Genomic DNA, 15,920 nt, shown 5'->3' with positions numbered 1-15,920 from the left:
AGCTACTTTATCCATCTTCCTAAGCTAAAGGAATGCTATACCTTTCTACCACCGTAGAGACCAGGGGGATTCTGGGTAGCAAACAGCATGAACCTGGGGTGAGCACTGATGACTTCCTGAGTTTCAGCCATAAAGAGTTCTCTGTTGTCGTCCAACAATCTGTTGAGGGCCTCCAGAACATCAGTGGGGGCCAGGTTCAGCTCATCTAGGATGATCCAGTAGCCTTTCCTCATAGCATCAATAAGAACGCCTTAATCAAAGACAAATAAAATTAGCCATGTGGACTGGGGCCGAGCTACTTCACATTAGCAGTTAAGGTAATTAACTGTGATTCTCATTTATTAGCAATTTTTATTCTCTGACAGTTTCCCAAATGGTTTGGATGCTTTGTGAAATAGAAAGTCTTGATTTTTATTTACATTATTCAGCTTTTTCAGAGGAGGTCTTGAGGGAAGATCTATAGTAAGCCTCTGGATACAGTCCAACCTCACACGTGTTGCACAAATTTACAGTCTTTTGTTACCTCGTTTCAGTTTTTTTCCCTTTTACATGTTGCTTCCATCAGATTCAAAATGACGAAGTATATAAATGTCTCAATTTCAACATCTGTTACCTTTCTTCCATTTTACAATAAATATAGTTTTAAATTATGAAACTAAATGTTGTTTGTTTTTCGTTCACACTTCATTTTATTAAGCCTTACTTAAAAAACTGGGTATTTACATACAGAGAAAACCTTTCAAGTTTTCAATGCATTGATTTTTTTTTCCTCTTTTGCAAGTCACATGACTGCTTCGCTCTTCATTGCTGTGAGTTACTCTTTACAGGACAACATAATGCAGCTTCTTATTTTTCTTTGCACAAAACACTGCCATTGGGACAGGGAACAGAGTCGATAGGCGTTTATCTTTCCTAGTCTTACTGACCATTACAAGTCGCATTTAACTATACAGTGATTTATTCTGCTCACTTTAAGCTCCTTCTGTCCCTTATTCTCAGCCAATTAAGAATCCCCATTTAACCCTACATGCATATGTTTGGACTGCACGAGGAAGCTTGAGTAACTAGACAAAAACCATGCAGGCACGGGGAGCATGAAAAAGCTGATTCCCTAGAGAAAAGCCCCAGGAGTCTTGTAACACTATTTTAAATGCTCATACCCTCTTTAAACACCAGCTTGCCCCGGTCATCTGATGAGTAACAGCCAATGTACTCCTGGACATCGGTGTGCTCATGGTTGTTGATTCTCACACACTGGTTCCCGGTGGCAGCAGCGAGCCACCTGATCAAACTGGTCTTCCCCACAGATGTCTCTCCCTGGATCAGCACTGGGTGAGTCCTGTAAAGCCAAAGCAACATTCGTGACGTTATTTCCTGACTATTTCCTTAAGAGCAGCTAAGTGGTGAAGGACCTCTGAGTTATAAACAAAACCAAACAAAATGCTTTGAACCTTTTCTGTTTGTGACAACAGAATACATTGAAGAAGATGGAGTCAGACTCAGGAACTTTGTGCTGTGAGGCAACACTACCAACTACTGGCCGCCTCCTGTTGCACACATATTGTTCACATTTAAAGCCTGTAACAAACTGGTATGATTTTCAACTCAAAAATCTTTATAGTTGTGATATGCACTGGCCCCAAAATTCTAAAAGTAAGAAGTGATGTCCTCACCATTCACATTTAAGTCTGGCATGTTAATGTTGCGTAGGAGCAGAAAGGAATAGACAAATGTATCGCTTTGGAGAAACACAGGAAAGCTGATGGCTGAATCACAGCTCTTTCTTTCCACTGTTATAAAAACATCAAAGCCTCCTGTTTGGTAGGCCACTGACTGCAGGGCAATTCAGTCCAACCACAGATTTGTCCTGATGCACTCTGGTGCATCATTTACTGAAGGGCCTGAATTAGCTCTGTCAACATGAATATCTAGAGATTTATAGATGAAACCATTGATTCAGGGGGGAACAAGGGGTCAGATTGGGTGATAGCTCACCCTGCAGACACCACTCTGGCAAGGTCGCGAAGGTTCAGCTTGACTGAGGGAGTGAGAATGTAGCTGGGGTCGAGACCTGGTTCCATCTCCCCCTGGGAAACCCAATAGCCTTCCATTTCAACACAGGGTCGGCCTGAGGGTGCCGGGATGGACTGTAGGAAACACAGTGCACAAACATTTTACAGAAAGGTTGCATATAATTATGCCTCCGTATCACTTCGCCCTAAACTGGTAAATGATAGCACGTTTCTACTCTGAGCACTCAAAGTGTTTTATACAACTTGCCTCATTCAGCCATTCACACAAGCACTTTTTGCTTTGAGTGCTACATCTATCTAACATTCACACGTTCATATCTTGCCCAAAGATATTTGGCATGCACGTCTTGTATTAGGGATCGAACCACAAAGCTTCTACTTAGTAGATGGTCTGCTCTACCTCCTGAGCTACAACAAGTCACTTTTCAGAACTTTAAAATCCATTTTAGCTCATGCTGAAAAATGAAACATTTTTCACATTGAAAGCTTATTAGAAAAGAGAAAGAGCACATATGAAGTGTGTTGAAAGTGATAACGTCTTTGGTTTGTGGTATCTTCATCTAAGATTGTTTTATGCATACACACACACACTTTTTGGGGTTTTCTCATCATTTTTTTAAAGCACCTCTGATAAGATCTTACTTGTTTCAGACACTTTGTGTTTCCCATCAGGATGTGCTGACACACCAGTTTCTGGACCACAGGGTGGGAGCTTCTGTCCAGCTGAGTGAGGAAGCTCAGGCAGAACCCCTGCACACAAGACGCAGTTGAAGAACAGGTATAACAAGTACAAAAACATCAAACCTTCAAATACTAAAATAATAACAATAATGATTAAAAAACACAGGGCATTAAACAAAACTGACCATTCTCAATATGACTACTTATAAATAAGAGATCTGGTTCCCACCTCATAAAGTGAGCGCTGCACGTTGTTACAGGGGTTTAGCGCCACATACTTCAGGGCCCTGCACAGAGTCCGCAGACTGTAGTGGGGTCTGTGGCCCCTTCCATCCACCAGACGTGAGCTTGCTTCCTTTCGTACTGTCAGATAAAAGCTGCAAAGAAATACATTTGACAAATAAGCCATTCAAAAGGTAGTGTAAACCTACAGCTCACACACACTTACATATATATCCTATCCTAAAGCTAAAAGTGTCAGAAGCCGAGGGTGAAAAAACAACAATAAAATGTAACAGCAAGCTTGTAACGCAAGCATCTATGGCAGTTTGATTATGATGCAATTAACTAACCCAAAATGAGTAAGGATGTTTGTTTGATGACTGCATCAAAAACACAAAAGGCAAACACGCTCTTGAAACTACGCTCTACCTATTCGAGTCTACAATGCATCAGGCTGCATATAGCATCAACAAAGAAGGTATATTGTTGGATGGTGTACAAAAGAAATACACTCGTTCAGCAACGTCTTTAAAAAAAACGATCTTTTAAAAGTTCAAGCATTTATAAGAGCCAACCTTATAATGCCACTGATGACACTTCGATGTGGATTTAAGCACTTGAGGTAATCTGAAATCAGGATCCTCAGGTCCGCTTCATTCTCCAGCTCCTCCACATACAGCTCAGTAAACCTAAGCGAAACATACAGAGGTTTAGAAATGAAGCATTGTTCCCATTTTGGAATTAATTCTTGTATAATAAAGGAAGGAAAATAGAACATTTGATCAAAAACATACACATGCTTACTTAGATTTAAAAATATTTGTATAGAAATATACATATAATATATAAAAACAAATACTTTTCGATCAGTCGAGCATTATGCCTGTGGCATAAAGCTTCTTGCGTAGTCTGCAGCGCTGCATAGTCTCACCTGTTTCTGAGGCCCAGAGGCAGGTTCCTCTTCCCAACATCAGTAGCTGGGTTCATACAGGCAAAAAGCCGGAAGTCTGGGTGGCGTACTAGGGGCTCTACTCAAAAAAAACAAACAAAAAATTACAGAGTTCTAACTTTGGAAGTATTTAATGAAGGCTTTCAAAAGGGGGCAAGGTAATGGCAGTCCTCACCGGTGTCTCCACGATCCAGCAGTACTAGAGATCTGGTGTTGCCCTCAAGAAGTCCACTCAGACACTCGAGGGTCTCTGCTGCTGCCAAGTTGATCTCATCCAGCAGGATCCAGTGGCCCTTCTTCACTGCCTGAGCTAATGTTCCCTATAAAGCAAAACATACACAGGTAAGGGTTACCACGCTCTGATCCCCGAACATATGTGTGGTTATTTTTTTAAGTCTTTACCTCCACAAAGGCAAAGACCATGGCTGTCTCACAGGCCCTAATCTGCTGCTGGGTCTGATTAAGTTTTGAAGCCAGTGCCTCCCACTGCTCCTGCAACAAAGCAGCTGCACGGACACAAACACGCACACGCAGGAAAACGTCAGTGTTTTACTCTAACACAGCCGGTGTAACCATCTAGTAATTCTGGAGCACTACCATCTGATTTCTCTTGCAGCTCCTTAGTGAGAGCAGACTTGCAGACGTGGTCCATGAGTTTAAGCAGATCCTGCCAACGCTTGCCTCTGAAGCAGGTTTGCACGTGACCGAGGAAGGTCAGGTTCTGCTTTCTCGAGTAGGTCTGGGAGAACAGGTCCTCGAAGGCCTCACGCAGAGGGAGCAGGATCTGCTTTATGTCCACTGGCTTGTACCTGTTATTTAAAAGAAGAAAAAAAAAAAGAAAAAAAAAAGGAAAAAAGTTTAAGCTAAGAAGAAATCATCAAAAGAAATTACTGGGACGTTTTGGGTTTTTTTACTACTTAATAGAGTTTGGCACCAAAGTGTTACCAAAAGAATGACTTAAAACCAGTGGAAAAGATTTATTTTTTTATTTTCACAATTTGGGTTTTGTTCTTTGCTACAACTAAAAGATTGATGTATCCATTCGTATTGAGAATATGACACTGATTTAAGCTCTGGTCCATCCAGTTTTTTCCTTGATAACCTGCAATAACCCATAGTGACATTCCACTTCAAGAAGCCAAACCTGAGAGAGGTCAAGCAGGTTGTCAAGGCAAGTAGAAGTACCTCAGCACCAGGTCCAAGTGGAGTCTCCTACATTGTCTACATCAAGTGGCCCAGACTCCATCAAGGTTAGCTGGAGGATAGGAAAAGTTGCACAGCAGTGGAAATATGAAGAAGATGTCACTGAACAATTTGGAATCGCCTCACTCCTCGACTTTGAGGGGAAGATATACTTTAGCTTTGTTGCCAGATACATAGAATCCCTTTTAAGCAATCCATATATCGACACTGCTTCAGCGCTCCATGGGTATTAGATCATCGATCAGACAGGAAATGTCATTTAGCTTATCCAGGAGGGAAATGCTGACCTTGCAGTTCTGCGATTTGACCTTGCCAATGCTCATGGGACAGTCTCACACAAACTGGTGGAAAGCACACTCGTTCAACACATATTCAAGACAAGATCAGAAACCAAATTTTGGACTATTACAGCTGCTTCAGTTACAGTAAAGACGGCTGGACCAGTAACATCTGCTTTCTATGGGCTAGATTAGGGAATAATCATTGGGTGTACCCTCTCAGAGATTTTGTTTATTTTGACCATGAATATGCTTGGCCCCATTTTGGGCCCCCAATGAGGGCTTTCATGGACAATCTGACAGTGATCACAATATTGACTCCTGGGATAAAATAGATCCATCAAGGTCTCAAACACCTGATCAACTGGGTATAGATGGACTTTATGACAACCAGGTTCTGATCTCTAGTTGTGTAGAAGGGCAACATATGCACTAGGAGAAGTCCAAATTCAATCAATACCTGGGAAGCCAATTAAGAGGAAAGGCCTGGATGTATCAGCAGGTGGTTTACCATGTCCCATCATTGTGGTGGGGGCCTTTGAGAAGATTATCAAGATCCTGCACAGGTGGGTTGGGTTTTTTCCTGCAGTCTAACACTGCAAGCAGCCTTTCGAAGGAATTCATGGATATTCAGGCAAGTGCTGTTGCTGTAGAGAGAGTCTCTTTGGCTAGCATAGAGGTGAGGAAAAGCTGGAGGTGGAGGGCTCAGGAGGGTGTTGATCAGGTGGACAAGTGGCTGTGACACAGACAGCTGGTGGGGACAGTTGCAGTAGGATGGGCAGGACCTGGCAGCACCCCAAGAACTCAACATGTCAGTTAGCCCAGAAAGAAATCCAAGCATGGGGGGAGAAGGATGCAGGATGGTTGGGATGAAAAGCAAGGAATATGGACTAGATGGGCGCAGGCAATAGACCAGAACATCTTGTGTTCAGGACTATTGGAAGGTCAAATCAAATCAAGGTTCAGTCAGTGAACGATGCCCTCCCAAACCTAACCAACCTTTCCTCCTGGGGCCCGGCAGAGAACTGAAAATTATTAGCATATGTGTTAAGCTGTTAGCTCTGGGAGAAGGATGTTATTAGTGGCACCCTGACTAGGTGCTGAGTTATTACAGAAGATATCAGCAGATCTCTCAACAGGTTACACTAGGCAACAAAGCACTATTGTTTTTGTCAAGGCTAGAGAAAAAAGAAACAGGATACAAGAGGACTTCTGACAACAGCTCAGGCCTGGCAGTTGGAAGGCTAACCTAAGGAGACAGCTCGAATTCCCTGACACAGTAGTTGTGACAACCAGGCCTGACATATCGAGGCAGGTGGCCCTGCTGGAACTGACTGTACCCTTAGAAGAATGCATTGGAGAGGTATTTGAGAGGAAGAGGGCCAAGTATGAGGAGCTACTCCATTGATGTCAGCTGTCAAGGTTTTGCCAGTTCCAGTTACAGATGAGCTTCCCAACCCCCTGAGCCACGGTCGCTCCCACAATGTGAATGACTCATTGCCAGTTGTCACAAACACTTGACTGCTGTTCTTATCTATATAGTTTTAGTGACAGAGTATTATTTTTATGCAATTAATGCACAGTTGCTGTGTGACTCACCCTCCAAGCAGATCTGCGGTATCACTCTGCTGGTTCATGTTCACAACCCGCAGCCTGTGTCCTGGATTGAACAAACAGGAAATATTTCAAATAGGATGAACCATTCACAGAGCTTTATGGAGATAATTGGAGTTTAAAGACATAGTGACAGGGGGAGGGAGGGTTCAAACCACCAGTGAGCCACAGCCAAGTTTTATCTTTGCGCAAACCTGAGCTCACCTGTGATTCTAGCTAGTTGTTGTACAGTAGAGGTCTTTCCAGTTCCAGTCTCCCCCACCAGAAGAACCGGCTCTCCCTTGGCCACACACACTGCCAGTTGTTCAAGTAGCACGGCAGATGGTCGTGTAGCAGCAAATGTGTGGTTCTCCCTGTTTAAAACAACACATTAACAGTTAATATTTGCACATTGCAGAAAAACAACAAAAACACTTTTTGTGTCAACATTGAAGTTAATGTTCACCCACATAAACACGTGGATGCAAAAATATTACACTTTTGCATTCGGCCCTTATATAACTGTTGCAAGAGCCTGGTTTGCATTGCCGACTTGGGTGTCTACTTTTCGCAGATGATGTGGTTGTGCTGGCTTCACGGTGGTGGCCTCCAGCTTGAGTGTGAAGTGGCAGAAATGTGAATAGCACTTCCAAGTCTGAGGCCATGGTCCTCAGCCAGAAAAGGGTGCATCACCCACTATGGATGAGGGATGAATTAAACTCCCCTCCACTTGATGCAGTGGAGTTTAAGTATCTCTGGGTCTTGTTTACAAGTGAGGGGAGCGGGAGATTGACAGATGGATTGATGCAGCGGTTGCAGTGATGTGGACCCTGTACCGGTCCATTATGGTGAAAAGAGAGGCGAATTTTAAAAAAAAAATCTAAATCAAAAAGCTCTCAATTTACCGGTCGATCTATGTTCCTGCCTTCACCTATGATCTTAAGCTCTGGGTAGCAACCAAAACACCATGGTACAAGCGGTGGGAATTTTGAGTTTTGAGGGTGAGAAGCTCAGCCATCCAGGAGGGGCTCAGAGTAGAGCAGCTGCTGATCCACATCGAAAGGAGCCAGGTGAGGTGGTTCGGGCATCTGACAAGGATGGCTCCTGGGTGCCTTCTAGGTGAGGTGTTCTAGACATGTCCCCCCGGACCAGTCTCAAGACACCCTGGAGAGATTACAGTCACTTTTCCATTTGTACCTACTCTGGTCGCTCACCACGGTTTTCCCTTAGGTGGTAGCTTTTTTAGTACGCATCCCAATGGGGCCCCGAGCAATCTCGGATGATCACATCAGTGGATTAGCTAGTCACTTGATGAGTCATGAAAGCATCTCCTTCATGAAAATCAAAACCGCCACTTTTGAAACCTGGCAACAGGGAAATCGCCGTGGTCCCCAAGTTTCACAGAAAGTCACAGACCGAGCAGGTATAACATCACCTGGAAGTCCACCTTTGTCATGGCGTTCAAGTCGCAGACTAATTACATCACAGGACACTTGACCATGTTGCTATAACCACCCCACACACATTAGGTGGTACTCGATCGTAATGGAAAACAAGTCAAAGTCGCATCCAGCCAATCTGAGTAGGAACGAATGAATAACAAGCATTTTTTTCCTTTGATAAATAAAATCATCATTTACATACAGCATCTTGCTGTTTTTAGAAGTCATCTACATCTAATATTAAAGTCAGTTTAATGACCTGAAACATGACAAAAATAAATCAGAAAAGGTAAATACTTTGTCACAGCACTTTATATCGTGGAAACATAGAAAGGATTTGCCAGAGTAGGATGTCCCACTTACACACTCAGCTGAACTGCTTCAGTCTGTTTCCGAATCAGAGTCACTCTGCCCACTGAGGCCTCCAGCTCAGTTAGCAAGATGCCAGGCTGATACATCTGACAGAAGTGCTGGGCCTGGAAAAAAGCAGATGCCACAAATTAAAAACCAAGATTACAGTTAAATTGGATTTCAGTGGCATCAGAATGGTCCTCTATCCAAATCTGAAACATATGCTTCAAACTGCTTTCATTTACCATAAAACTGTTCACTCAAATACCTTCTCTCTGGAGATGTTCAGTTTGCTTCCAATGATCTCAGCCATTCGCAGTCTACTTTCGGGATGAGACAGCATGGCTGTGAAGCAGTCGAGAGCCTGAGGGAGACAAAGACCAGAAAATGACTCAATTCACAGAGTAGCGCTTTATAAAAAAATGTGGTTAATCACAGCCAATTCATTATTAAACAAGGTGGTGCAATCCTTTTCCACACAGGGCCACACAGGTTTCTTTCTTCTTTTTTTCCCCTTAATGATAAAACACCCTCATTTAGACATTTACTTGCCTTATCTTTTTCTAATATCAAAATTTGTTTCGTGATCTAAAACATCTCAGTGTTACAAACATATAAAAAAAAAAGAAAAAAGAAAGAGGAAATTAGGAAGGGGGCAAATACGTTTTCACACCACCGTATGTCGCATGTAGTTAGTGATCTAGTTAACTGTGTTCCTATGATTTTAGCCAAGCAGTTAGAGAAACAACTAACTACATAGCTATGGAACAGGGACAATTTTGTCCTGCCAGAGTAGGAAGATCACCAGTACTCTTGTTCATCTCATGTGTCCCTTTCATGCCGAAACTATCCAAAATGTCTATTGCGAACAACATCCTACGATTCAGTTACTACACAGTAAATGATATATTCTCATTTTCATAGTCACTGCATAAAAAAAATAAATAAAAAATAAATAAATAAATAAAAGGTGTTTCAAGGCTGGCTCTGAAATACGTGGATGAGTCTTGGAGGTTACAACCGTGTATTGGTTTCTATGGTAACATCGTCTGGCATGTGTATGAATGAAACATCCATATGTGATCATTTTCATAAATTGAATTCACTGACCTCTAGGAAGACATGTTGTGCTGTAGCTGACGAGGTGCAGTCAAAGTTGACGCTGATTCGCTCACACCATTTCAGCAGGTCCCTGTAGAGTGATAATGGAGAAGTATCCAGAACATATTTTTTAGACTTCTTATCTTTCTAACCTGATTTTGGTTGTCACAACAGACACGGGATCACAAATTTTCACCCATCTACCAAACTAAAAGAACGTGGAAAGAACACAGAAATTTCAATGAGCACTTTAGTGAGTCCGCTTTTACTTAAATGCACTGATGTGACCTGATTAATCTGTGATTCCAGTTTCCTGCTCTAAGGACATTTTAATCAGTAAACTATGGATCGCAGCAAAGAGTTTATTGAAAACCAGTTCATCACATGAAGACTGAACTGCAGACTGGATGGAGGGGATAATGTGATAGATTTAAGACCATAAATTCCATGGTCATGGTTCTGCGTATGCCCCAAATGGCTGCGATGACAATACAGCTTTTGTGGATTATAGGCCAGATGTTCAAGAAACAACGTATATCAAAACCCCATGATCCTATATGCAGTGATTGATCTTTAATGATTTAAAACAAAAAACAACAACAACAACAACAACAACTGGGTGGCACAGGTTTACATTTATTTTGGATTTTCTCTGATCTACACATGGTCAAAAGTATAACATACTGGGTCAGAAGTATAACCCACTAACATTTGGTTAAATGTCACCTTCAACAGACACTGGGGGCTTTGGGAAGTCCACTGCAGAACCTTAATGTTAGCCTGCTTTGTCTGTTCCAGAATCAGTTTTGATGCGCTGCAATCATTGAAACATCTAGTTTTTTGTTTCAGCTGTCGGGTTGGGGTGAGTTGGTTTGTGTACCTTTAAGTATGTTAAACAACCGGCGTACTTTAATTAATAATAGATGTTATTAAAACTGGCAGCCTTAGTCACCAGCGGATAAAATTCAGTGGAATTTGATGTTTTTAGTGCCACAGGTCAATTTGATGTGTTGATTAGAATTTAAATGTTAGACAAAGGAAAAAGGAGAAGAGAGAGCAGCAAGCTGGGGCTCACCTCAGTGAAAGCGCCCTCAGCTGTGTGCTTTTGTCGTCAGAGTTGTGCTGCTGGCTGTTGTCAGGCATTGGAGGGCTGTTTGTGTCCAGCTCAGAGTGTCTCTCCCCAGTCAGCTGGCAGAAGATTTCCAGGAGATGGTCTGACACCACAGACAGCCTCGGATATCTACTAATGAGCACCTACATACACGAGGGATAGGATCAGCTTGAAACAGATACAACAGAACTTACAGCAGGAATGCACGATGGAGAAAAAAAAAAAAAAGATTTAGGATTTTTATACTGCAAAAAAACGGATTAAAACCCTGTAGCAAAAACATCATTTTTGACTTGCTGACCAGAAATCTTAAGTTTGTCCCTAACTGCAGCAGAAAAGATCATCTCAAAGTTTCTAAATATCCAAATCGATGAAAATATACAGGCTTTGACTCCTATGACTTCCATGTGTCCGAATATCATGCAACTTCATAAGTAAAAGGAAAAAAACGATGCTTGCTGCTGCCTGATTTAACTTGCTTGAATTCCTCCTTGGTAAGGTGCTAGGTGTTTTTAATTAAGCATTTTTAAAGACATCCCTCTATCCAATCAAAAAAAGTTGTGTGCGTCTTCTAGACACAGCAAGTCCTTTTAAGAACAAGTACGGTTTCATGAGCGTGAAGGAGATACCAAGGGATGGACCATTATACAAGGAGAGGAGGAGTTCCCTTACTGGTTAAATAAAACACTAATTGTAACACTAAAGCTAATGTCTTGTTTTAGAATACAGGCACATATTTTTGCAAAAAAAAAGGGAATCTACTGTTGAAACCACAGTGAAGTTAAACATGAAAACCCTCCCAATCACCTTCTTCAGCTCTTCTCGTGTCATGTTGCCCATTTGCAGCTTCGTCCAGTACTTGTCCAACAGCACTGCATGGGAGTTCTGGGGTCTGTGCCAGCTTCCACCACTACAATACATCCTACAGTCCACAAAACACAAGTTACTTGCTACTAAAATCTGACAGGCCAGTGTTCATTGAAACATGCATTACTCTTTAGTACATCTCAATTGTACATACAGTTTGAAATGATTAACCGTACATAGGATTACACATCCCAGCGTCACAAAGCACATGTGACAGGTTCAGTAGTCATATCAGAATTTCATATCCCTTAACAAATCGCTGTAGTCTGACCTTCTGGTTGCAAAAAATTGGAATCCAGGCGCAACATCAATGCAGTCCTCTCGCCCCGGAATCATCAGCTTTTTATTCTCCATCAAAGGGAGGAGCGCAGATATCTGAGAGAGGGAAAAAAAAAAAAAGAACTTTTTTAGGGCTAGTTTTTTCCTTGCCAGTGACAACTCAGTGGTGTAACGGTTAGCAGTGTCATCTTGACAGCAACAACTTGATGGCTCAAACCCCCGACTAGAGAATTTCTATGTAGAGTTTGCATGTTTTCCTGCGTGGCTTTTCTCTGAGTACTCTAGCTTCCTCCCATAATCCAAAGACATGCATGTTAGGTTAATAGGTGATCCTCAACTGCCCATGGATGCTGGGCCAGAATGAAACACACTACCAATGTAAAATGGGACTTGTAATCTTGAGAACTTTGTTTGGATGCTTTATAAATACCAGTCCATAGTTTTCAATTCATTCATATTTAAAAAGGTAGGGTATTTACTCACCACATCCAGAGGAGCATGGTCAATGTCCTCCAAGAGGATCCACTGGCCTGAAGACACGGCTTGTGTTAGTGTTCCAGGCTGCCATATAAACTTCCCTGGTATATCAGTGCAACGGTACATTCCCAGGAGCACCTGTGATATAAAACAAGGACATTTTGAAATGTTCAGCCTTCAGACTAAATGAGTTATTAGAAAACTCAAAAAAAAGTTTGTGAAACTAGAAGAAACACCTTCAATTCAATTTTATTTATACAGTGCCAAATCACAACAACAAGGTGCTTCAACAAAATATCATCAAAAAACAAAACAAAACACAACATCAACAAAATATTGTGAATATTACATCAACAGTGGCCAGGACGTTCTGATTTGAGTACATATGGGTGCAAACCTGCAAATCCTACAATTCTGACAGTTTGTAAAATGTTTGTTTTATATATTAAATGTCAAATATAATGCTTCATCACTTCCTATAGAACCATAAGAAACAACATGTTTTTTCCTTTTATGTCTCTCACCTTGCTGTCAGTTTGATCCCCAAGCTGCACCTTGAGGATCTCCGTAGTTTTGGCATGTCCGGTGACAGCAGCCATAAACTCTACCAAAGCAGTTTTACCGCATCCAATAGGACCCTCGAGCAGTACAGGTTTCTGGGAGGCCACGGCCAATGCCAGTCGTCTCAGATTGCGGCAGGTTGAGTCAACCAACACCAGATCCTTTTGATTAATCTACAAGTAGAAACCAATATTAGGAAAAAAAAAAAAAAAAAAAGCAGAGACAGATATATCGCAAAAATTACCTACCTGTTCAGGCTGCCTAGGAACTATCCTGGGTAGCACAACACCACAGACTGCCACTACATTCTGCGACAAGTCCTCTGATACCACCTGGCCTCTAGTAAACTTGTTGGCCTTCTCTTGGCACCACGTCACATAGCCCTGATTGGCTAAAACCAGGGCCTTCTCAAACTCCAGCTGCTGAGTTTCTTCCAAACCCCTAAAGAAGCATCAATGGTAAAGGGATGTAGCGCCACAATATCAGATTTACAATTCATGACTGTTGTTGATAAAATAAGTTCAGACATGTGCATAAATATGTGGAAAAAATAAAGAAATAACAGCAATGACACTATAAGGCTGTGTCCTATATTTTTGTTTATTGTGAAATGTATTTATATAATACAAGTATATGTGTTTGTGTGTATGTAACAGTAGCATCCCATTACAATAACACATTTAGACTGCGAATGCGAATGGCTGGGTCAAGTGTCCACACCAAACACACGGTACATACTTCATTTTCATGTGTAGGATCTCATCACTCGTCAGCACCTTCCTCAGGAAGATGGTTTTCTGGTTATCAGTCATATGAGAGACCAATGCTAAACAGTGGGCGGTGTACCTGTTAGAGTGACAAGTGACATTAACTGTAATTTGCAGGTCAAGTACAAAACAAAGAATAAATGTTGACTGTTAAATATAATAGCATTGGCTATAAATTACTGGTTAATATTTTGAGCAGTTAAACCAGAAAGTGATTCGAATAGCAACACTAATGTGCTGATAGCATACTTTTGGCTTTGTCTAACAGCATTTTGCGATTAAATCTTCAAGTAAATATAATCCTACGTTAATTGCTATGACAAAATATGCAATTAAATTATAGATACTAACCAATTTGTGATGATTACAAAGGGCTTCTATCCAAATATAATATCTTTGGTAAACGCTAACATGTAGAAGGTAACATTCTTTCTCTCGTTTTGCATCTTTTGTCCGTCCAGTAATGCTTTCATTTGGAATACTGGCTCAGGATTTTGGATTGAGAGTGGAATGACTTATATCTTATATCAAGACAGGCTCCATGCTTTAGCATTATGCACTCAAATCAATTTAATACATCTGAAGTCAACTTTTTGAACTTAACACTAGCTGTGACTAAATATGTGCAAGTATTGCAACTAGTTGATTTTGTTTATTATGATTTATTAATGACTTTACGTTGTAGCAAAAGCTTTTGAAACAACTAAGCCAGATGGAGTAGCCAGCTAAAGAGTGCTCTTCTCCACCAACCTGAGCGTGCAGCCGAGTCAGTCCTGACAGGAGAAGGCTCCACCTTTATTTCCTTAAAAAAAGCTTCCCGTTTTTGTTTTTTTCCAGGACGCTTTTCCCCATATTGAAAATCCAATATCTATATCTAATGATATCTAGGTCTAAACATGACGCAGGCACATACCATCGCACCATGACATCACTGGTGAGGAGAAGGGACATGCAGGGGCTCCAGTCCCAGAGCATTCGGAACTTGGCACAATCACTCTGGAGGAAACGCAAAGTGGCACCCATTAGGTCACGCAGCTTCATCCTTCTGGGGCCATACTGCACAGCTGATGACTCTTCACTGGTGAAGAAGAGCCTCTGAAACACCGGAGGGGCATTGTCGAAGTACCTTGCACCAAACCTTGAGGAGAGGTGCTGAGAGTTAGTCAGGATACACTGTTTACTTTACTGTGTAAGAGTGTCACAGCACAAATGAAGATCAAGAGTCTCTAGGTCTGCACTGGGTTAATGAGCACAGGATTTAATAAGACAAACGTCAGCACCAGTAGTTTTCTCAGAACACTTACGTTTGTGCGTCAGGACTGATGCTGAGAAGCTTGCTGAGGGCCACACACAGGCGCTCATGGAGGTCATGGTTGATGCTGCCTCCAGCTTTCACCCTCTCAGCATTGCGCTCCAACAGGTCCAGTGTCAGAGGACGCAAGTGCCGTGCAATCAGTAGAGTATAATCCTTTTCTAGCAGCAGCTGAGCCAAACAATCCAGAATACACTGCCTGTCCTGCTGGCTCCATATCTGAGGAGACATCACGTGGGCCACACGTTTTACTATCAACCCAAAATAATTAAATCCTGTGGGTTACCGAGCCTGAACGTAATCTACAGGGTCGTGATCGCTAACACGTAAAGGAAAGGTTAACGATGCAGAGTCTCAATGTGAACATAAACACATTATTTCCATCATAATATGCTCAGGAAATAACAAATCTTACCTGCTTTGCTAGGTACTGGCTCAGCTGGCTGTGACTTTTGTCAATATGTCTCGCTATGGTGCCTAGTGATGACAGACTCAGTACTAAATTCTCCATCTTCTCAAATGTCTTTTCGTGGAGGGCTACAGCAAACACCAGACTCTGGGATGTGTTGGCGATAATGTTTCCCTGCTACTGAAGAAAACTGAGAGGTTCATCACTCGCGTGTATATCTCAATACACAAACACGTTCTCTGGCGTTAAAACGCCATCCACATGTGAGTGAAGCCAGACTCCTT

At 41.9% G+C, this 15,920-nt stretch overlaps 1 protein-coding gene across 1 annotated transcript in view; it reads right to left on the bottom strand.

Moving 5' to 3' along the window:
• mdn1 (midasin AAA ATPase 1) overlaps positions 1 to 15,904 on the bottom strand; it is a 58,442-nt gene extending 42,538 nt beyond the window's left edge. Inside the window, exons 1-25 of the mRNA XM_085373568.1 lie at positions 15,643 to 15,904; positions 15,220 to 15,446; positions 14,829 to 15,053; positions 13,887 to 13,994; positions 13,397 to 13,589; positions 13,112 to 13,321; positions 12,594 to 12,725; positions 12,103 to 12,206; positions 11,772 to 11,886; positions 10,929 to 11,107; positions 9,863 to 9,944; positions 9,021 to 9,116; positions 8,765 to 8,877; positions 7,185 to 7,333; positions 6,966 to 7,026; positions 4,483 to 4,694; positions 4,288 to 4,391; positions 4,061 to 4,205; positions 3,868 to 3,964; positions 3,512 to 3,625; positions 2,944 to 3,091; positions 2,676 to 2,783; positions 1,996 to 2,147; positions 1,161 to 1,339; positions 42 to 250 (exon numbers count right to left, since the gene is read on the bottom strand). Of these exons, the coding sequence (XP_085229694.1) occupies positions 42 to 250; positions 1,161 to 1,339; positions 1,996 to 2,147; positions 2,676 to 2,783; positions 2,944 to 3,091; positions 3,512 to 3,625; positions 3,868 to 3,964; positions 4,061 to 4,205; positions 4,288 to 4,391; positions 4,483 to 4,694; positions 6,966 to 7,026; positions 7,185 to 7,333; positions 8,765 to 8,877; positions 9,021 to 9,116; positions 9,863 to 9,944; positions 10,929 to 11,107; positions 11,772 to 11,886; positions 12,103 to 12,206; positions 12,594 to 12,725; positions 13,112 to 13,321; positions 13,397 to 13,589; positions 13,887 to 13,994; positions 14,829 to 15,053; positions 15,220 to 15,446; positions 15,643 to 15,738 (3,558 nt within the window). The 5' untranslated portion in view covers positions 15,739 to 15,904. The remainder of the gene's footprint in view (positions 1 to 41; positions 251 to 1,160; positions 1,340 to 1,995; positions 2,148 to 2,675; positions 2,784 to 2,943; positions 3,092 to 3,511; positions 3,626 to 3,867; positions 3,965 to 4,060; positions 4,206 to 4,287; positions 4,392 to 4,482; positions 4,695 to 6,965; positions 7,027 to 7,184; positions 7,334 to 8,764; positions 8,878 to 9,020; positions 9,117 to 9,862; positions 9,945 to 10,928; positions 11,108 to 11,771; positions 11,887 to 12,102; positions 12,207 to 12,593; positions 12,726 to 13,111; positions 13,322 to 13,396; positions 13,590 to 13,886; positions 13,995 to 14,828; positions 15,054 to 15,219; positions 15,447 to 15,642) is intronic.
• Positions 15,905 to 15,920: the final 16 nt, after the last annotated feature.

Source organism: Diplotaxodon limnothrissa, linkage group LG15 (assembly GCF_057381915.1).
Source record: "Diplotaxodon limnothrissa isolate DT_005_m linkage group LG15, D_limnothrissa_male_GT1.1, whole genome shotgun sequence".
Taxonomy (NCBI): domain Eukaryota; kingdom Metazoa; phylum Chordata; class Actinopteri; order Cichliformes; family Cichlidae; genus Diplotaxodon; species Diplotaxodon limnothrissa.
This window is presented reverse-complemented; position numbering and strand designations above follow the sequence as displayed.